General features: G+C 63.2%; 1 protein-coding gene across 10 annotated transcripts in view; it reads right to left on the minus strand.

Annotated features, from left to right (window-relative positions):
• Positions 1-21,373, minus strand: part of SYT7 (synaptotagmin 7) — a 56,852-nt gene extending 35,479 nt beyond the window's left edge. For 2 of the 10 annotated variants that reach the window (XM_045574036.1, XM_036417304.2), the window contains exon 1: positions 21,024-21,373. In XM_045574036.1, the coding sequence (XP_045429992.1) occupies positions 21,024-21,054 (31 nt within the window). In that variant the 5' untranslated portion in view covers positions 21,055-21,373. The remainder of the gene's footprint in view (positions 1-21,023) is intronic. The other 8 variants (XM_036417305.2, XM_036417307.2, XM_045574037.1 and 5 more) reach the window with 8 other exon arrangements.
• Between the last annotated feature and the right edge of the window lie 268 nt (positions 21,374-21,641).

Here is a 21,641-nt window from a genome sequence, read left to right on the forward strand (position 1 = left end):
ATCTTCACCCTCCAGCCTCTGGGGGAGGGGAGGGGGGAGAGTGACGGCCGCAGTTCCGCAGGGCAGGTCACCAGGCCCGAGACGCAGGGCTGCGGTGAGGAGGTGGGCAGCGGTGCCTTTCGGGAAGTGGGCCTGCACTTTGCCCAGCTCCCTCCACGGGACCTGGCCCGGCCTCACCAGAAGGGCCTGGGGGAGGGGGAGAGCAAGTGACCCCACACCTTCCTTTGTTGTTTTTTATTTTTTTAAAATATATTTTTATTGATTTCAGAGAGGAAGGAAGAGGGAGAGATAGAAACATCAATGATGAGAAAGAATCATTGATCGGCTGCCTCCTGCACGCCCCCTACTGGGGATGGAGCCCGCAACCCGAGCATGTGCCCTTGCCCGGAATGGAACTCCAGACCTTCCAGTCCGCAGTCCAACACGCTCTATCCACTGAGCCAAACCAGCTAGGCACACCTTCCTTTGTTGAACTCCCTCCTCAGTAAAGTAAATCCCACCTCGGGTTGAGCTTTCTTCAGCTACTCTCTACGGAGCACCTCCACGGGCACCGGGGACAGGCCGGAAACCGGCGATTACGCCTTCGCAAGCCAGTGCCCCAGAACATGGGAGCAGCCGCCGCCAGCCTGGAGCTCCAGACTCCGACAGACCCGAGGAAAGACCCAAGTGTGAGCACAGCCGCTGCCTCATTTACAAAATGATAATTAAAAAAAATAAAGAGAACATATATTCTTCTAAATTTACTTTTCAATGAGAGTTGACAAGCCTCTCTTTCTTAACAGCCTTGGCCCAGTGCCTTCACCACCGTGTCTCCGTTTCCTCCTTCATAAAGATAAAAACGCTGTCCGATCTGGGGTTGCTGCTAGCACTCATAGGTCGGCATGGTTACTAGGGTTGTTGGTGTTAGTTTTGTCTTGGGTGTAAACAGAGGGCTCTGGGGACACACAGATGAAGTGACAGTCGGACGAGGGAGCTATCCGGGAGGGCTTCCCGGAGGAGAGGGTCTTTGGTGTGGTCTGGGGGCTGGGGGTGAGGTGAGGGCAGCATATTCTGGGCAGAGGGAACAGCAAGAGCAAAGGAGGTCGGTCAGTGCTCTCAGATGTGCCAGAGCTGGTCCTTCCTCGCTCTGATGACAAGCAGGTGTCCAAGATGCTCCACGTGCGAGAACAACGCAGCTCACAGCAACGGAGGTCGGCGGTGTGGCTATCCCTAGTTTACAAACGGGGAAACGGAAGCACAGAGGGGTCACGCCCCTTGTCCAGGGTCCTTCAGAGAGCAGGTGGTGGAGCCAGGGTTTGAGCCTGCAGCCTGGCTCGGAGCCTGTACCCCAGCTCTGGGTGCTTTTGGGAACACCTGGGGTTCCAGGGAACCCCTCCAGAGTAAGGAGGCGGGAGCAGAGTAGGTGAGGTTGTGGCACCACAAGTCCCCTTCAACCTACGCAGCGGCACTTCTTTCCCCGTCTCCCCTCTTGGGGGGGTTGCTCAGGATGGTGAGCCCTGTCCCGGGATCAGGGCCCTGGGACCCTGCAGCATGGCGGATGCCATGGCCTTCCAGGCAGTGCCCTCTCCCCGCCAGGCTCCCAGCATCCCCTGCTCAGCCCGCGGGGCCCGGGAAGCGCTTGCCATTGCAAATTGCAGAGGCTGTGAGTAAGTGACGTGCCTTCCTCGGCCGATGCATGGCGCTGCCATCGGGGCCAGCGTGTCCTCCCCCTGCCAGCCAGAGCGAGCCGTCCCCAGGGCGTGGGGTTGCAGGGTCTGGGGCTGGACGGAACCTTGGAAATGATGAGGCCAGCCCATTGGGGTGCAATGCTCCCCCATCACCCTCAGGGCGGCCACAGGAAGTTCCTTCACAGGAGACAGGCTCAGGGATGGGCACGGGAGGGCTGCGGCGCCTCCTGCTGGCTGTACCTGCCTCCCCGGAGCCCTCGTTCCCGGCCCTCGGCTTGCCGCTCCCTCTGCTACGCGCCGGCCCCAAATCCCTGCTGACAGCTCTCATGTCCCCTCCAGCCGTCTCCAGGCAAAGCCGCCCCTGCCCTTCGAAACCTCTCTCCGGTGACATGCATGGTTTCAAGTCCCCTTAGTGTCAGCACATTCACACTCGGGGACAGAAAATATTGCCGCCCTCGCCAGCCTTTTGACAGCGCCAAGCTCCACGACCTGTCCCTGGGCGGAGACACCCTGGGTCCCGGGGGGGCGAGGGGAGGTGAGACAGACAAGGGCAGACCGAGGGCATCGGGAGACCCGGGAGGCAGGGGGAGGCAGCAGGAGGAGGACCAGGCCTCCTGGCTCCCATCCGGGGTGTCCTGGCAGTGAGGGCCGAGCTCGGGCACCCTGCTGCCCCTGAGCCCAGGCCTTTGGCGGGCATGTCAGCTGATTAGGGCTCAGGATTCATGATCATCGGACGGAGTCCAGTAGGCTCGGCCAGGTCCTGTGGGGAGAGCCTGTGCTCCTACCTACCCACGCCACTCCCTGAGGAGCTGGCGGGGTGCAGCCTGGGCACCCCAGGAGGCGGCCCACCTCAGGGTGGGCGAGATGCTCACCCACAGTCTTCCCCTCCGTCTGCCCAGCACCATGGACAGAGCGGAGCCCATAGGCGGTGCTCAATACATGCTTGTTGCCAGGATGAGTGGAGAGGAACCCCAGGCCACTAGGAGGAATGATGATAATAGAGGCTGCCATGTATTAAGCACCTACTGTGTACCAGACTACAGGGTCCGATAAGGCAGGGGCCCTGCTCTGTTGTTCCAGGATCCTCCGTGACAGGCTGGCACTCGGTAGACATTGGTTGAATGTTCAATGCCTGTCTTTGTTATTCCATGTCACCAAACAAGACAGAGAAGAGACTGGAGGTTTGAGAACCTCTCTTACACACACACACACACACACACACACACACACACACCCTTCTTCCGTTCTTCCCTCATGCCCATCTCTGCTGACAATTCCTTATTTTAAATATATATGTTGATTTCAGAGAGAAAGGGAGAGGAAGAGAGAGAAACATCAGTGATGAGAGAGAATCATAGATCGCTGCCTCCTGCACCCTGCACTCCCCCCTCCCCACTGGGGATCAAGACTGCAACCCGGGCATGTGTCCTTGACCAGAATTGAACCTGGGACCCTTCAGTCCACAGGCCAACGCTCTATCCACTGAGCCACACCGGCGAGGGCATTTGCCTGACAACCCCTGGTTTTTCTAGGCTAGGGGAATAGCGCCTCCTCCAGGAGCCCTCCGGAACCTCCTCAGCGAGAAGGAGCTTCTCCTGCCTCTGGCCCCCGCTCCATGGTGCCTGCCCTGCTTTTAGGGGCGGTGATGAAGTGCCCGGCTCTGGAGCCAGGCTGTCTGGGCTCAGACTCTCGCTCTTATTCCTCCAAGCCCTGGGACCTGACCTGTGTGTGCGTGGTTTCCCCTCTGTAAGTGGGGGCTCGCAATAGTGCAGGCCTCCTAGGACGGTTGTGGGGTTTAAAGGAATTAGTACCCCGAATGTGCTCAGCCTGATGCGGGATACGGAGGCAGTAAGTGCTAGCCATTACCACAGCTCCGCGCAGGAGACCTCGGCACGGAGCGGGCACTCGGTGAGTGCTGAAATACTGAACTAGATACACACATCTAGTTGTCCCCAGAGGGCAGCAGAGGCGGGGGGTGGTGGTAGTGGTTCACGTCTTAATTCTGTGCCCCCGCCCCCGCCCAGTCCCTGACTCAGGACGGGCGGGCCCGGGGCTTGGACAAGAGCAGCGCCAGTTGAATGCGTAGGGCAAGGAGAGGGGAGGGCGGAGGCGGTGGGGGCTGGGGTGGGTGGCAGCTGGAAGCAGGCTGGGCTGCAGGTGAGCGCTGAAGATGGACCCATCCCTTGCCAGGGACCTGCCCCCACTCCCAAGTTTTCTCATCTCCTCAGCGAGCCATGATTTATGGATGAACAGAATCAAACAGGGCCTCGGGCTGCTGGGAGGCCCCAGGGAGCTGTGTGAGGGAACGGACTTCTGAGGGCAAGCTTGCCAGCTACCCGGGGGAGTGGGCAGGGAGCCAGAGGAGAGGGCACACGTACACAGGCCACAGACACAGACACCATGGCTCTCTCACACACGCATACACACACACACACACCAGAGTCTCACCGTTGGCACAGACACCCAAGCACGCACACATACATACACGAGCCACAGAGACTCCTTGCATAGACATCCATGTTCACACTCACACAATAAACATGCATGGGAACCCATGTGTGCAAACACACACACACACACACACACACACGCCACAGTGACTTATTCCTTGCACAAACACCCATGCTTACCTTCAACCCCCAGCCCATGCATGGTCATACATGGTCATAACCATGAGCAGATGCCCAGCCCACTCTGCCATCCATGGGTCTCAGTGTTCATGCACTTCCTCTAGCCCATAGGGGTTTCGCCCTATGCCCGCACATGTCTGCACAGATCCTGTCTGTCCTAAGGCAGAGCTGTGGGAGGGAAGCCAGGCGTGGAGGCAGACGACCTGGGCTCAAGTCCCTTCCCCCTCCCGGCCCTGGCCAGTGACCCTGGGAGGGCCCGTGCTGGGCCCGAGTGCTTTCCCTTTAAATATGACAATAACCCCTGGCTCCCCGGCTGGGGTCCTGTCAGGGTCACAGAACACCTCACATTCACCCAGCGCGCGCCTTTTGTGCCAGGAAGTTCAGCTGCACCATTCTGTGTGCTCGTCACGACCTTGTACCACACACACACACACACACACACCCCTCTTCCTAGTCCACAGAGGAAGACACGGGGAGTTAAGGCAACTTGAGCGACAGCGGCGTCCTCTGAGCCGAGGATGTGATAAGACCGTGTAATGTGCCGCACGGCACAGCCTAGCCACACCCCGCCGCTCCCCGCCTTCCCGAGGGCCCTCGCCTCTCACACCTGAGGCTTGGCACACACTGTTCCCGAGGCCTGGAGTGCCCCTCCCTCTCTTCCCTACCCTCAGGGTCCCCCGACAAAGACGGCCCTCATTCCCTCCCACATTTCCTTCTGCCGCCCCTGTACCTACGGCAATTCTTTTTTGGGCTAAGAATTAGCACTTTCTATGTCTTTCCCCCACCGGGAGCATCGGGAGGGCTGACACCGCAGATCGCTCATCTCTGTAGCCCAGGGTCTGGTACGCAGGAGAGGCTGGACAGACAAGTGCTGAACAGAAGCCTGAAGCTATTCAGGGCCGCAGGGAAGCCCACCTCTTCCGGGAAGCCCTCCCTGATGACATGCCCTCACAGCCGTCCCTTTCCTCTCCAAACTTGAATTAACTGCCCCTCTGTCCACCCTCCCTCTTCTTGGGAATAGTCTTGTTTCCCAAGCAGGGCCACTAGGGCAACATCCTGTCTCCCCATTGCTTGGGGGTCTCCCCTCGCCCACCGACGAGGGCACAATGCAGGGAAGCTGCTGGATGTGCGGGAAACTTGTGCACACGGGCGCTTGCCCCGGAGCTGATTTGCACACGCCCTCTCTCCAGTCTTGCCAAAGCTGTTGCTCCACCACCCCCTCCCGGCCTAGACGGCTCCCCTCTTCTGCACCCCCATATCCCAGGCCCGTGCTCTCCTTCCCAAGTGGCTGTACGAGTGGTGACTAATGCACATGCAGCGCTGAGTCACACTCGCAGCCCCCAGCGCCCCTCTGAGGGGAAACACTCCTGTGCTCATTTGACAAGAAGAAGCCAAGGCTCCGAAGGGCTCTCTGCCCACGAGCACATGCAGAGGAGAGCTAAGGCCAGGGCTGGCCTTGGCGTCTGTAAGACCCCAAACCCTGCGGCCCTCACTCTGGTCCACCCCTGGGAGCTGAGCCTGGACACGAGTCGTTCGAAGGAGCAGGAAGAGAAGACAGACACACAGAGAACACAGGATCAAGAGCAGCCAAAAAACCAGAGGGCCATGCCCATTACCCCAAGAATTTCAGAGCCCCCCAACCCCTCTCACACACCTTTCCTGGCTCCTTCCTCCCTCCACCAGGCCAGACCTTGGCCTCAGTCTACCTACAGTTGCGGGGGTTGGGAGGGAGGGCTGAGTGCCCGAGGCTGGCCAGAGTGTGAGCAGGAGAGCAGGGTGGGGTGCCCAGGGCCCTGTCTACCATCTCGGAGGGAAAGCAGAGTGATGTTGGAAGTGGTTGGGGATACATCTGCCAGTGGCTTCCCCTCTGACCCGCCTGTTCCCACCAGATTCTGCACTGGGACGTATTATGCCTCAGAACCCCCCCCCCCCCCCCCCAATTCCTTTGGTGGCTGCAGGATGATGTCCGGTGAAAAGCAGTGAAAGCTGGAGTCCCAGGTGTCCCCTCGAGGCATCCCTTCCCGTGCACGTGAGCAGCTGGGAGTGGGAGAAGGTGGGAGGGGATTTACAGGTGCAGAGCCTGCAGCCCAGGACTCATTGGGCATGAGAAGGGGGGGATATGTTTGGTGCCTAGCCCACCCCCCTCCCTCCTACCGACCCTACAAAAACAAACAAACAAACAAACAAACAAACACCAGAAAAAGGCCTGGTTGGGAGACAGCAACAGAAAAACCAATGAGCTACACTCTGAGCCCAGACAGCCGGGCAAAGCGCCAGGCCTCCGTCATGACGAATACCCTGCCTTCTCCCGGCACCGAAACTCCCTGTGCGGAGCTGGAGGCCACCCACCTTGGGAGAGGGGGCAGCTCCAGGGAAGAAAGGAAATGAGATGGGCGGGCAGAAGGGAAAAAGGAAAGGAAGGGAAGGAGCCAGGCTCTCGTTTCCCGGGAAAGCTGGGCCTTGGCCCGGCTCCCATGCCCTCCCCACGGGCTCTCTCCGTGTCCTTCAGAAGGCCAGCGCCACCCACAACCCCTCCGGCCTCTCCAGGGCGGGAAGGAGGCTGGAACCCGAGGAGGCCCTGGGGGATTGTTTGGGAAAGTTAAAAGGAGCCGAAAATAGGGGCCTAGGACGAGCAGGCCTCTTCAACCTTGACTGTAATAAAAACAGATAATGCGCGCGGGCGAGGGAGAGAAGGCTGGCAGGGCTGCCGCGGCCGGCTGGATGCGGACGGCTTAGGATGCAGAGGAGATGCGAAATGAGTAAACAGCGAAGGAAGGATGACCCGGATGGGCCAGGAGCTGTTCCTGCAAGAAACCAGATGGGGGCATGTCGGGTTGGATCCACAAGCCTCACCAGGGAGAGAGGTCTGGCGAGCTCTCCAGACCGCACCCACCCCTCTCCACCTCTGCTCTCTCTCCCCCCGCAGACAGCATGGCCTTGGCAGCAGTGGCTCACGTCTGTCCCATGCAGAACCGTTCACAACGTGCTCCGGAGTCTTCAGAGGGATTTACCTCCACCGTCGTGTTCAAGGGAGGTGATGGGGGTGTCTTCTACCTGGTGACCCCCTTCCCGCATCACAGCCACTCCCACCTCCCACAGTTCGAGGCTTAGGGAAGGCTTCAGTCTTTAGCCTCAAAAGAGGGGTAGAGGGAGCCCTAGCGGGGTTGGTTCAGTGGATAGAGCATCGGCTTGCGAACTGAAAGGTCCCAGGTTCGATTCCAGTCACCAGTAGGGGGTGTGCAGGCGGCAGCCGATCCATGAGTCTCTCTCATCGTTGATGTTTCTAGCTCTCTCTCCCTCTCCCTTCCTCTCTGACATCAAATGCAAATATTTGTTTTTTAAAGAGGGGGAGAGGGAGATAAACCATCTGCAGGCCTCAGAAAGATACTGAGTCCGGAAGTCATCAGGGTCAAAGCCACTCAGGGTGAGCAGGGAGCCAGGGAAGGAGGGCTCCTGGAGGGCCTCTCGGGCAGGAGTGAGCGGCGGGGGCAGGACCAGGGGCCTGTGATGATTAAGTACAGGCCTTGACCACTCGTTACTCCTATGAATAATACATCGTTGTGCCTCGGCCTAAATCAGCCTCGTATTGTTATGAATAATACACGCTGCAAAGAAGCGGAGTGGGAACGGTGCGCAGTATTTTATTCGAGGATCTGGGAGCACTTAAGAGCTCCTCATGCTGATCCCTCGATTTTAACCTCCGCGCCCCCCCCGCCCCCCTCCCCCAGGTCACAGGCTCCCTTACGGCCCCAACACCCTTCCGCCCAAGGCTCACAGCCATGAAAGCCTCGGGGGCTAGAGATCTTGACCTGGGAGTTGGATGACCTGGGGATGGAGATACACTTAATCTGTGTCTGCATGAAAGCTCCTAGGGGCAGATCCTAGAGGTGTGTAGGAAGGGGGGGGGGGGTAACGAGTGGGAATTCGGTTGTGGGAGTGGTGGAGAGAGAGCTGGGGATCTGAGTCCAGTCCGGCCACTCTCTGTGTCACGGCGGCTGTGTGACCTCAGCAACGAACTCACTTCTCTGGTCCTAAATCGCCTCGTTAGGATAGAAGGCAGCTGAGATTCCCAATCAGGGGCGCCATTCTACATGTATTCAGGGATAGCAACCCATGATCGGGACAGAGCCCCTGAGCACGCGCCCTGAGACCTGTCCGTGGTCCTGACACAGCCACAGCCCGCTGCCTCTGTCCTTGGTGCTGAAGCAGGACACGGTCCTGGACTGAGCCCTCCGCCAGGCCGCCGTTCTCACTGCCCCTGGCGAGTGGGATCTAACCCCCTGAAACCCTTTTGGGAACTGCAGCACAGGGGCCCCACCTTCCACTGTCAATTCCTCCCAGATCAGCCTGAAGCTGAAGCCCCACCGAGCGACCAATGACCATCAGACCTAGGAGCTCCCTTTCTCCCAGGGAGGTCCCCAGTCAGCAGCCCAACTTGAGACACCAAGAGCCTCCCCACCCCAGTCAATGTCACATTCCATTCCCTCCCGGTAGCCCGCGGCACTGCCCCCTAGAGGCTGGCGCTGGTACTGCGCTCGGAGCTGGGTGAACTGGGAAGGAATTGGCAGACTGTCCCCCCACCACCGCCGCCCCCTCACCCTTCCTGGGGCAATCTGGTGCCTGGAGTTTGTGGTGCCGCCCAGCACCCGTGCTCCTGGCTGTCTGGCTGTGTCTGGTGGCCTTGGGGGTGCGATGCTCTCTAGTTCACAGTGAAGACAGCTGGACCAGGTGAGACTTTCTGCTCCCTCCTCCAAGGTACACGGGGTAGACCTTTTTAAATATGACCTTTCCTCCCATGGCAGGGCCAGTCCTACCAAGATGAGCAGAGGTGCTCCACCTCACATCCACCCAAAAAAGATGCTTGCCCTCAGCCTCTCCCTAGGAAAAAGCGGGGGTGAGAGAAGGCCACAGCTGCAACCCAGGCCTGCCCCCGAACGCCAGAGGTGGGGGCTCTTTGAGAAGCAAACCTGCTCGGTGTTTATAGAGGACTGCTTCATATTGGCCTCACGGGGTGTAAAAATTCCCCTCCTTCAAAAAAAAAAAAAAAAGGCAGAAAACAAATAACCACCTGAAGACAACACTCAAAATCGCAGCTTCCCTGGAGCCAGGCAGGGAGTAAGGCTAATAGCCTTTAATTACAGCAGATACTATGGCCAACGCCCGGAGCCGCACACGCACTCCAGGCCGAGCACGACGGGAAGCGCTCTGCCCACATTATCGCATTCGGCCGCACACCCACCCTGGTGGGAAACATCATGATCAGCCTCCTACAGACCACAGAAGGAGGGTTCAAACAGGTGAGGGGACCACGCAGGGTGGGCCAGCTGGTGTGTGTGGAGCCTGTTTGGGAAGCCCCGCTGCCCCTCCGGTGTCTCCAGGGCCACCCCTGCAGCATCCTCCCATCCCAGAGATGGAGAGCCACGCGGGGGTGGGGGAAGCGGGGGTGGAGACAGCGACACCACGGTCCCGCAGCTCTTCACAGCCGGCAAACAGCTTTTACTGCCTCCGTCCAAACCCTCCCTCAGGATGCTTGAGGGCCCCGTTTGAGTTTCCAGCAGAGAAAACTAAGGCTCAAGGAAATGAGCGGCTCGCCCCGGCCCACGGTGGGGAGTGAAGCCGAGCCTCCGGTGAAGACGGTGGGACTCGGTGGGACTCCCAGCCCAGTGCTACCCGCCCTCCTCCCCACGGCTGGGGTCCAGGGAGGGGGCGTGCAAAGGGCCTTCATGCCCTGAGGGGCTTCCTAAGGCCATGACCTGGGCCACCTCCCTCCTCCTGCTCCCTAGGGCTGTCATTTGGCTCAGCTCTGACTTGAAGTCTCCATTTCTTATTCTAAATGAAAAAATTTTTTCCCAGGCAATTACTTCCTGCTAATTAGGAGGCAAGGCTGCCAGTCCCTGGGCCCTGGGCTGACCCCTTTTCTTAACTCACAGGGGTGGGGGTGGCTACTGAGGTACAGGGTGGCAGCCACAGCCACAGACACCGCCTGGATCGGCCCCACCAGCTGAAGGAGGCCAGGCAGCCTTGGAGGGTGGGTGAGGGGGCCTGGCAGAGGCGCAGGGAGTGAGGGCCAAGGAACTGGAAGGAGGGAGGAGGGGGCTCTGATGGGGGAGAGGGGGGACAGGAAGCTGGAAGGAGCTTAGACATGCAGGGTAAGGGGGAGGCCTAGGCTCAGGGGCCGGGGAGATGCAGAGAAATGGGGAACGTGTCACGCTGTAGAAAGGAGAGACCTCAGGAAGCAGAGAGACAAAGCGGGGCTCTCCCCTCTGCAGAGGGAGAGGAAGGAAGAAAGCACCCTGGAAAATGGTGGAGATGCGGGAAGTGGAAGAGGCAGGGGGAGACTGGGAGACTCCAGGAAGGGGAAGGAGAGAGGAAGGGCAGGGAGGAAGAAGGAACTGCTGGAGGAAAGCCCTGGAGAGCCGGGAGGAGAGCCGGAGGAGAGCCGGGAGGACGGCTGGCGTGGCAGCTCCCGGGCCCAGGAAAGGCTCTCTCTCTGTCACTGTCCTTGAGCCTCCCCCAATGTCAGTGCCCAGCCAGTTGGGCCTGCCTGCCCTCCTACGCACCCACAGGTACCGGCAGGCATATGGCAGGCCACCAGCCAGCTTGGGCCCGCGTGCTCCACTCACCCAGGGCAGCCGGCCCACCTCCTTCTCGCCAACCTGCCACCCCCTCTCGGGGGCGGAGCCAGACACCCTCCTGGGTCACACGGCGACTGGGCCACGCTGCCCCAGGACGGGGTGGTCCTGCCTTCCCACTTCACAGAGGGGGGACCAAGGCCCCCGAGATGGAATGGTGCTTGTCCAAGGTCGTGGAGCAGGCACGTGACGAGGCCAGACACAGGGCTCAGGGGCTGAGTCCCAGTGGTGGGCCCTGTTCCCTCCTGGGCAGAACCAGTAACGGGAGACAAAGACAGGGCCTGGCTGCCAGCAAGGCAGTCCTGGATCTGTTCAGGCCTGGGGTGGAGGGGGGAAGGGAGCGAGGGCAGCAGGGGCCGGAGGGGAGCACAGGAGTCACCCCGGACGGGGCATTGGGGGGAGGGCTCCACATCTGTTTGCGGACACCATGGAGCACGTACTTCGTCTCGTGCTCCAGCCGTGTCCAGGCTACACGCCGGGTCTAGTTTACCCCCCACAACAGCCCTAGGAGGCACGGATGACTCTCATTCCTTATCGGGAAGCAGCCCAGACTCCCGAGGGTTGACTACGTGGCCAAGCCCACAGGCTGAGCAGTGCCACGGTTCTGCCAGGTGGCTGGCCACTGCCCCGTGATGCCTCCGTCCTGACATTACCCAATGATGCTCAGGCCCCTGCATTCCCTGGTCCCAGCCCAGCCCTGGGCAGAATCCTGGCCCCAGACGCCAATGGGGTCATAATCCTGCATTGCGGGGGCTTCGGGTGGCCTAAAGGAGGCCCCAGAGTTGAACAAGCTCTGTCTTAGGTGCTGGAGTCAGGGGTCTGGTCCTGGCCCTGCCACTAATGTACTGTGTGACCTTGGGCAGGCCCTTTGCCCTCTTGAACTTGGTGTAGCCACCTATCTCATCAGAGGGGGGGACCAGATACAGGAGCAGGTACACACATGTGCCAGGCCTGGTTCCAGGCAGTTTCCAGACAAGTCTCCCAACTGCCCTCCCAGGCAGGCGCCATCACCCTGACGTGCCCAGGGTCACACGGCTACCTAACAGGAGGCAGCCTGAGGCCTGAGCCCCATCCTTCTGACCCAGAGCCCCTGCTCTGCTGTCCCTCCACCTCTCTCCCTAGCAACTCGCAGCCCCTGCCTGAAGCCCCTCTGCACAGGCACACCTGCCATCAGGTTCCCACATAGAAGCACACACTCCGTCATGTGTCCGCATACCTGCTCCCATGCTTTCACAGAGTTGCTGCCTGGAGTAGCCATGCTCAGTCATACGTTTCCACAAGCACCCCGGCACCAAGAAGAGGGCAGTCTGGCAGGTTTACACGCACACACACACACACACACACACACACACCCCATTCTGGGCACGGGCTGCCTCGTGGGGGCCGGGCCACGCCGCAGCACATAGCCACCTGGCAGTGACGTGGGTCACCACACCCCTTCTCTTCTGCCCCCCCCCCAGTGCCTGGTGACTCACACGTCACACTGCGCACCTGCCAGCTCCCCCATCCAGGCTGCCTTCCTCACGCCTCGCCCCTCACAGAAGTGGCACCTTCTCCAGGAAGGAAGCGGGCACACGCCCAGCTCCCAGGGCCCGGAGATGCCAGCCGAGCCTGGGGCGAAGAGGCAGAGAGGCCCTGACCGGAGGCTCTGCAAACCCTGGCGTCCACGGGACCTGCCCAAGACCGAGCCCTCCCTTCGGTCTGCATGCCAGAGCTGCGGTCTCCAGACCCTAGAGATGGCCCCCCTTTATCACTGCCAGCTCTGGGGCCAGAGAGGGGACCCGGGGGCCTCTGCCTGTCCCTCTCGAGAAGGCCGTGGTGCCACCAGGGCTTCTCTGGCCAAGTTACCATTGCACCCCACACCCCATCCCTGGTCCCTGCTCTCTCCTCCCCCTGCCCAGGCATCTTGAAGTTCTGGGTATTTTTAGGCCTCAGCTGACAGGCTGTGAAATCGCTCCCTTCGCACCTCCCCGACGAGGCGGGGGCTGGAGGGGGAGGAATGGGGTTGGGGGGCACACAGCCAATGCATCGGGCTCCTCTGGGGCTGGCAGGTGCCAAGCAGGGGTGAGGGGTGCCTCCATGAGCCAGAGCATCCTTTCGTGGTGCCTGCAGGAGGGAGAGGGGACAGGGTGGGACGGAGGCGCCCCTGCTCCGGGGAGCTGGCAGCTCAGGTTTTAGGGGACACCCTCGGAGTCCGGCTCGCAGCCACTCCCAGCTCCCGGCACTCCCTCCCAGCAAAGAGCCGAGAGACAGGCTGGCTTGGGTCCCAGTGGGCTAAAGGAGGCACCAGGCCGCGCAGGCCAGTGGTTACTGGGCATCTCGCCTGTGTGCTACTGAGTGACTGGGAAGACACGCCGCCTCTCCGGCCTCGGTTTCCCCCTCTGTACAACGGTGCTAGCGACACCCCCTCCCAGGACGGCTGTGAGGGTGAGGCAGGGAGGAGCACCCTGGACTGAGGACCCAGCAGGCACTGCCAGGAGGTCCTCCCCGCCACTTCCTGTGACCTGCCCAGCCCGCACCTCTCCTCCTTCCTGGGAAGGGGCCCAGAGTTCATCCTGGCATCAGGCCTCCTGGTGCTCCTCGACCCTCTCCCGGGAAGGAGCAAAGCCCCCGCTAAGGAGGGTCGCCCTGGAGGCCATCCCTGCTGCAGGGGACACACTCACTCTCCATGCACATGGACCCCAATACCCCGAGGCTGCCAGCACCTCAGTGTGAGTGAAGTGCTGACCCAGGGATGACCCTAAGGAAGTGAGAAGACAGACCAAGCCCTGCTGGGAATGGGCCCCTGTGCCAGGGGCCATGGGCACAGAGAGGGGGTGGCCGCCTAGCTGCCATGGAAACAGGTTGAGTGTTGGCTCTGGTGAGGTCTGGCAGCTGGAGTAGGATGGTCCTGATGCCCAGGCTGAGGGGTGGGGTGCAGTTACAATCTCAGGAGCGTGACCTGGGCCCTGGGCCTGCCCGTTCGACTCTCCATCCCTCTCAGGGGCTCCATCCAGGCCCATCTGTCCCCTGCCACCCTCTGGCCGCCCCTGACCCACCACCAGCTTTGGGAGGGCAGGGCCCTGTCCCGTGGCTGCTGCAGACCTCCAGTGTGGGTGCCGGGCTTAGTCCGGTGCAGGGGAGAGGTCCTAGCACTGCGGGCGCTAAGGTTCTTCATGGTGATCTGCGTGAGAGCCATCCACGGCTCTGTTTTAAAGATTCAGTTTTTCTGTTTCAGAACGCCGGGGCCTTTGGAATCTGACCTGCCCCGCTTTCCCACGCCTGAGCCCCTACCTGACCCCAAGGACCGCCCTTCCAGCCATGCCGCTCACTGGCTGCTGCCTCAGAGGCACGACTGGTCACACCTCCGGCCTCAGCGTGTGTGGTCCCCTCCACACCCAACGCCCCGCCCCTGCTCGCTCACGTGGCAAGCGCTTCCTCTTCCTTCAAGACCCATGGCCCTGGCCAAAGCTCACACTGGGTTTGGAATCTCAAACTGAATTTTTTTTTTTGTGGTTTTTGTTTTTGTTTTATGATTTTTAAATTGATTTTTAGAGAGAGAGGAAGGGAGAGCGAAAATGAGACACATCAATATGAGAGCAAAGCATCAATCAGCTGTCTTCGGCCCCCCTTCCCCCTTCCCCCCCACCAGGGATGGAGCCTGCAACCTGTACATGTGCCCTGACTGGGAATTAAACCAGCAACCAACCAATTGAGCCTCGGGCGAGGGCTCAGACTGATTTTGTGGTTTTTGTTTTGTTAATCCTCACCTCGGGTATTCCCTCAGGATCTTGAGAGAAAGTGGAAGGTAGGCAGGGACGGGGGGTGGGGAGTGGGGGGAGACACGCATTGATGGGAGAGAGACACACCCACCGGTGGCCTCCTGCACGAGTCCCATCCAGGGCCGGGCATTGAACCCACAGCCCAGGCATGTGCCCAGGACCTGGAACCCGTGCAGAGACCCTCAGTGTGGGGGCTTGACTCTCCAACCACTGAGCCCACCAGCCAGGCCTCAAACAGACGTTTATGGGCAAGTCCCACCTCCAGCTGATGTGGTGACAACTGACTGACACTACCTGGGTGCAGCCTCCCTCCTGCTCCTCCCCCGGGGCTGAAGCAGCCTCCTCCTCCTCGGAGCTCCGGGAACCCTTGTCCCACACACCCATCTCTGATTCAGGGTAACCTGGTAACAGCTGCCATTGGCCAGGCGTGGACTCTGTGCCCGACTCTCCGCTGAAGGCGTTTCCCCCGTTATCTCTCCTCATCCTCCACCCCCCGGGAGGTGGGAAGCATCATCACATCCATTGCACAGAGCAGTAAACTGAGGCAGAGTGGTGGAGTAACTAGACCTAGCTTAAGCGTGCCAGCCCCTCGCACATACACAAGCGCCCAGCACATAGCGAGTGCTCCCAGAGCAAAACCTCCCGGTCTTGACTGCACTGTTGTTATCAGGGGAGGGGACTCAGGGTGTTGAGTGACCTGAGGGGGTTCCCTTAAGCCGAACCCCTTTATCAAGCCTGAGCTCCTCCTTCCTGGAGAAAGGAAGTGAGGGCTCAGGGCAGCCCTGGAGCTGCTCTGAGGGCCGGGGTAGTAAAGAGGTGCGCAGGGAGCCCCAATATAAGGGCCCGGTGGACATGGGGAGTCTGAGGGGTGCCGGGGTGAGCACAGGCTGGAGGGGCCCCCGGAGCGGGAGGGGGTGCTGTGTGCTGCGGAGCTGGCCACTCTCGGGTCCCGCTGCCTCTGCCCCGCGGTAATGAGCCGGATCCAATTTGTACCCAGGGCCCCGCGGGGAGCAGCTGCCGCGGAGGGTTTGAAGTAATTTAATTGGACGTATTAGCCACACAGCATCTTCCGCTCCCCTCGTGCAGGCCTCCCGCAGCCCCCTCGTGGCCTCCCGCGCCCCAGCCACCCTGCCCTGTCTGCGGGCGGGGGGTGCACTGCACCATCCAGCACCGGGGACCCCCGCCTGCTAGGACCGGCCCCTCGACACCCCTCTTCTCTCGCTCTCCGGGCTCCTGGGGCTCCGGAACCAGAGGGCTGGCTGGGCTTAGGGGGCCCCAGGTTCTCCCCTTCCTCTGACGCAAGTGGCTCAGCCCTCTAGCTCCTGCTCCTCTGCAGGCAGAATGGGTCTCCCCTTTCCTCCCCAGCCAGTCTGAGAGCCCCCGCTTCCTGCACTGCATGAAGGGCACTGAAGGAGCAGGGCCACCAAGATGGGGGTGCGGCCTTACACACACACACACACACACACACACACACACACACACACACAGGGTGCGCGCACGCACACACGCTGTCATGAGAATACCTGTATCCATCACACCAAAGAGCCAGCCCCCACACGCCTGCAGGCCACACGGCCAGGTGAGGCCCTGCTCCTGGCAGATGGAGGCCTCCGAGGCAGCCAGGCCGGCAGGTGGCAGGGCGTGGCGGGGCAGGCAGGGCCCCTGGAGGGCACAGGCCCCGCCTGGCTGGCACAGGGACCCAGCCCTCTCCCGATGCTCCCGTCACAGCTCCCCGGGCGCCTCCCGTGCTTCGCGACAAACGCGCTCGTTAGCGGCTGTTGACAGCAGCAAGGCTCGCAGACGAGCAAAGCGATTACTGCGCCGGCCCAGCGGCCACCGCACGCAGGTGCGCTCGGGGCAGGGTGCGTCTGCCCTCTGGCCCCAGCACCCTTCCCGCTGCGTGGTGGCCCCACCCAGTCACCAGGCCAGTGGGCTCCCAGCCGGCCCCACGGGTGACATCTTCCCACGTGCCTGTCAGGCGGGAGCTCAGAGCCCCCGGGAGACGGCCCGACAGGCCAGCCCACATCCCAAGCCACTGGGCCCAGAATTCCAGGAGCCGGCGCTGGGCTGGGCGCCGTCCAGCCCCCTCCACAGGTCCCGCGCTGTCTGCCAACTCCGTCCTGACCCTGGGGATCCTGCTGGGTGAGACCGGAGACCTGCCCTCCAGACACGAGTTGGACAGGGCCCAGCCAGGCTGCCCTGTGGCCCGGAAAGTCAGCGACTTCCATGTCCATGGAACTGGCACAGTCTGCCTGGCACCATTGACTGGGGTTCCCTGGCAAGGCAGGCGGGCACCCGGGCGGGGCCTGGCACAGGCTGGCTCTGGCACCCGGCCAGACCAGCGACTGCCCCGACAGAGAGCTGACCTCACCAGTTGCATGTGCCACCTGCGGGCAGTGCCCACGGAGCAGGGGGCCGGCTCCCAGCAGGGCGCCCTGGGCCCGCCTGGCGGCCTCGGTGCCCCCAAGGAGGCTGGGCCGCCGGCTGCTCCCCCGGCCAAAGCCCCGCTCCAGCCTGGGCCTCCCACCTGCCACGAGGCTCCCTCTCCGCTCCTCGCCCTGCTGTTCCCGCCTCACTCCCCTGGGGGCAGCAGTTATTGAAAACGGTCCATCAGATTCAATGAGGATTCCAAGCCCCTGAGAGAATGGGGGTGGGCAGGGAGGGGGAAGAGAGGGAAACACCCACTCCTCTGCCTTTCCCTGAAGACCTTCTGCAGCCGTGGGGGGGGGGGGGGGGGAGGGGCCAAGGGGGCAGCCCTCACGGGCACTCTTCTGCCTCCCAGAACCTTTGGGCCTGAGTTTGGGGTCAGCCAGGTCCCAGCTGCCCAGGGCCTGTCTTTGTTCCCCCGACACCCACCCGTTCCTGTGCTCCCTGCTGTCCTCACCTGTCACCTGCTGGCCTGGGTGCTCCCGCTCCAATGCAGCCCGCTCTAGCCCCCCCTCCCTGATGAGGAGGGGCTTGGAGGTGGTCTTGCCCCCCTCCCCCCCCCACAGGGCCCTGCACAGCATGAACCAAGGGTCCTGTCTCCATGGGAAACACAACAGCTGGGGAGCACCGGCTCCCCTGACCCGAGCCCCACGGAAGCCATCCCACCTGCCCTGCCCCGCGTTCCAGCCCTGATCAGCCTCAGGTGCCCCAGGTCATGGCCGGCTGGGGGATCATTTGAACCTCAGTCCTAGACACTGACCCAGCGAGGTCTGGGCCTGTGCCGACGGGGCAGGGGAGGGGGGGATGGATGGGTAGAGGAAGGTGGGGGGAGAGTCTGCCAGGGAAATGGTTCAACAGAGCCAGACCCCTTGGGCCATCCTACACCCCAGCCCTGGCCCCTAACCCCGACAGCCTTCACAGAACATGCCTGGTCTGTTCTTCCAGCCACCCCCACCCCCCGACTCCTGCCCCACACAGCACCCAGCGGCACTGCCCTACCTCGTGCCCAGGGGCCTGGGCAATCCTTCTGCCTCGAGAGAGGAGACCCACCGTGCCAAGTCCCCCGGCCCATGCAGGGTGCCCCCCCTACTCTCCCGGAAGGGCCTGCCCAGCAGAGTTGCTGCAGGGAGCAGAGCATTAACAGGTGGAGCAGGCGGGACCTCAGGCACGGCTGCCCCCAGGGACAAGCTGGCAGAGAGAGAGAGCGGGCAGGGCGGGCACCCTCCGGACCTGGTCTCTGTCCCCACGCGCTGTGGGAGCTCAGACTCTGCCTCGCTGGCCCTGCTCACTCGCTCACGGCAAGGTCACCTCTTCCTCCCTCCCTCTCTGCTGCCGTCCTACCCGCCCACGGCCACGCTGACCCCTGCAGGCGTGCTGAAGCCCTGCCTGGGCCGGGCAGGCAGCGGAGGGACACAGGGAGGCCGGCCTGGGGCCACAGGGGAAAGCTGCGGACCGGGGAGCGGGCTGAGGGCCTGGGGGGCGGCAGAGGCGTTTGCAGGCAGAGCTGGGGAGGGAGGCCGGGCGGAGTTGGGCAGAAGCTGACGGGAGTCTTCCTTCTTCACTGGGCCCCAGCTTCCCACACGCTCCCTGGCTTCAGCCTCCAGAGATCTGGGCCGGGAGCAGGGCCCCAAGTGGGACAAGGGCACAGCCAAGTGGGAGGGGAGCTGCTCCTGTCCGGTCCCGTGAGTAAGGACTTCCCCGTGGGCTGGGCCCACGGTGACAGGCCCAGTGAGGCGGTACCACCGGGACCCGCTGGAGCCAGCTGGGGACGGAGAGGAGGGGGATAGGACAGGGGAGTAAGGCGTTTTCAAGGACTGGGCCACAGGTGTTCCTGGAAGTGGGATGAAGGAGTCAGGATATAAAAGGTGCTGGGCCCTGGGGGACCAGAGGCACCGGCCCGAACCACACAGGGATTAATTTGCCTGTCTCGCTCCCGCCTGGTGCCATCCGAAGGAACGGTGGGGGGGACAGAAATAGGGGACACATAGGCCTGGCTGAGGGAACAGAGTCTGGGGCGGCCTGGGATGAGCTGGGGGGGAGGGGGCGTCTAGCCTGGAACTGTGAGGTTACAGGAGGTAGGCAGGGATGCTGGGGACACAGAGGCCAGAGGTGGGCACTGGTGGGCACGCAGCTGCAGGGGGAGTGGGCAAGACAGGGAGGCCCCTGCCGAGGGGGGAGAGGGAAGGGTGTGGGGGCCCCAGCACTGGGCTCTAGGCCTTTCCCCTACAAGACGCCAAACACAGAAAGTTGGCGTCCGTGGAGAGGGCAGGGGTGTTGTCATGGTGCCAGGCCTGGGCGGAGGGGGGTAAGGAGGAGAGTCGGAGAGAGGACAAGGGCACAGGACCAGGCCACGAACCTATCCGAAGGGGGGAGGCTGCCAGCCTGGCTGGGCCGGGGCCGGGAGTGTCCTTCCTGCCTCTCCCCGGCCCTCCTCACTCATCCCCCAGAGCTGGTCTCTGTTTGCTCCCCACAGGGTGAGCCGGGCAGGAGAAGGCCCCTGCCCTCGGCCCAGTGCTGGGCACTGGCAGGTCGCCTGGGTCCAGAGGAAGAGAGGAATCTTCAAAGGCAACGTCCCTCCAGCCCTCGCATTTGCCGATGGGCACGAGGCTCCGGGGAGGGAGACTGAGTCTCTCTCGCCTGAAACCTGAGTCCTGAGAGCGGGCAGTGCCTGGCACCCGGTCTGCCGGGCGGCGAGGCGGCTGCAGTGGCCGGCGGGGCTGAGAGGCAGCTCCTCAGGAGGCAAGGGCAGACGGAGGCGGCCCCCGAGGGAGCCTGCAAAGTGGGGCCGGGGCTGCCCTGAGCTTGGGGTTCCTTCTGTGGAGGGTCTCAGAGCTGCTCCCGCCCCCGGGGCCCCCATCCCGCACCAGTACTCCCCGAGACTCCTCTGAGAGCAAGTCCTCAGGCCGGGGTGATGTGCTTGTAGCCTCAGAGGAGACACCCAGAAACTGAGACCCCCTGCCAGGACGGGCAGCCGGCTGGGAGTGCGGGGCCTGGGGTGGGGCACCCCGGGAGGGAGCTGAGCCCAGCCAGGCCGGAGCTGGAGGGGACCTGCCTACAGGTGGGCACTGCACGAGGAGAAGGCGTCGGGAGCCAAGGAGGAAATGGCAGGGCGATTGCCCAGGGAGGGAAGGAGGGTTCCTGGCTTAGCTGCCAGGATGCCAGGACTCCAGGACGCCAGGATGCCAGGACGCCGCTGAGCAGACGTGGGCTCCAGGCCACTCCCCAGGCTCCAGCTCCGGGGAAATGCAAAGGAGCGGTCTTCCCCCTTCTCCCCCGCAGGGCAGGAGTGAGTTTGGGGTTCTCCGAGCCCCCTCCCCAGGCCCAGGAGCCCACCCCCCTGGCACCCCCAAGCTCATCCATCCATCCCCGCTCGCGTTCTCTCCAGGTGCTCCGGCCCCCCTCCCCTCGCTCCTGCGGCGCCCCAGCCCCCTCCCCCGCGGCTGCACCACATTCCCGCTTGCCCCCTGGCACCCTCTCAATTCACAGCTGGCACCGCCGGGGGCACCGCTCCCCAGTGCCCGCAGCCTTGACCACAAGCTTCCGGGGATCCTGGTTGGTCCTGGGGTCCCCCAGCGCGGGCACCTCCCCTTCGGGGCGCCGGTGCTGGGGACCCGGGGTGCCAGCGGCACTGCCGCTCCGGAGCCGGCGCCTCGCTCCGCCACGCTCGCTGTCCTTGGGCTGCGGGGCGCGGGGGGGGGGGGGGGGGTCCTTGTGGGGACACTGCGAAGCCGGCGCGCCGGGCGTCCGGCCGGGCAGGGCTTGGACCCCAGGAGGCGGGGGTCCGGGGTCCGAGCCGTGGCCGCACACGCCCGTGCCCGCGGCTGGGATGACCCTGGGGGAGTCCGCGCGGCTCCGGCGGCCCGGGGCTGGGCTCCGAGACGGCGGCGCCCCGCGGGGCCCGCTTACCTGGGCTGGCCGCCTCCGGGTCCCGGTACATGGTCCCCGCGTCGCCGGCTCCCTCCGGGCTTCTCAGAGCCGCCCGTGGCCGCGCGCTGCTCCGCCGCCACCGCAGGGCATGGGGCCCGGCGCCCCCCGGGGGCGGGTCCGAGGGCGGGGGCCGCGCGGGCTGCACGGGGCCGCGGAGCCGGGGAGCGGGGGCCGCCCGCCAGCCTCCCGCCGCCGCCGCCGCCGAGCCTCCTCCCTCCGGCCCGCGCTGCGTGTGCGTGCCGGAGCGTGTGTGTGTGAGTGTGTACGAGGCGTGTGTGTGTGTGTGTGTGTGTGTGTGTGTGTGTGTGTGTGTGTGTGTGTGTGAGAGAGCGCGCCCGGGGCACCGCCGGCGCCGCCCGCCTGCTGCCGCCCCTGCCCGTGCCCGCTGCTGCCCGCTGCCGGCCGCCCGCCGCACTGCAGCCCGCGCCGCCGCCGCCCCGAGCCGCCCCGAGGGCACCGCCGCGCCCCGCGCCCCGCCCGCCCACGGCCCCGCGGGGAGGGCACCGTGCCCTCCGCTGGGCGCTTGGAGCCTGGGGTCCCAACGCGCTGGGCGACCCGCCCCCGGTGGCAGCGGCCTCGGTGCACGCCGGGCCGCGG

The sequence above is a fragment of the Pipistrellus kuhlii genome, unplaced genomic scaffold (genome assembly GCF_014108245.1).
Source record: "Pipistrellus kuhlii isolate mPipKuh1 unplaced genomic scaffold, mPipKuh1.p scaffold_m20_p_59, whole genome shotgun sequence".
In the NCBI taxonomy this organism is placed as follows: Eukaryota; Metazoa; Chordata; class Mammalia; order Chiroptera; family Vespertilionidae; genus Pipistrellus; species Pipistrellus kuhlii.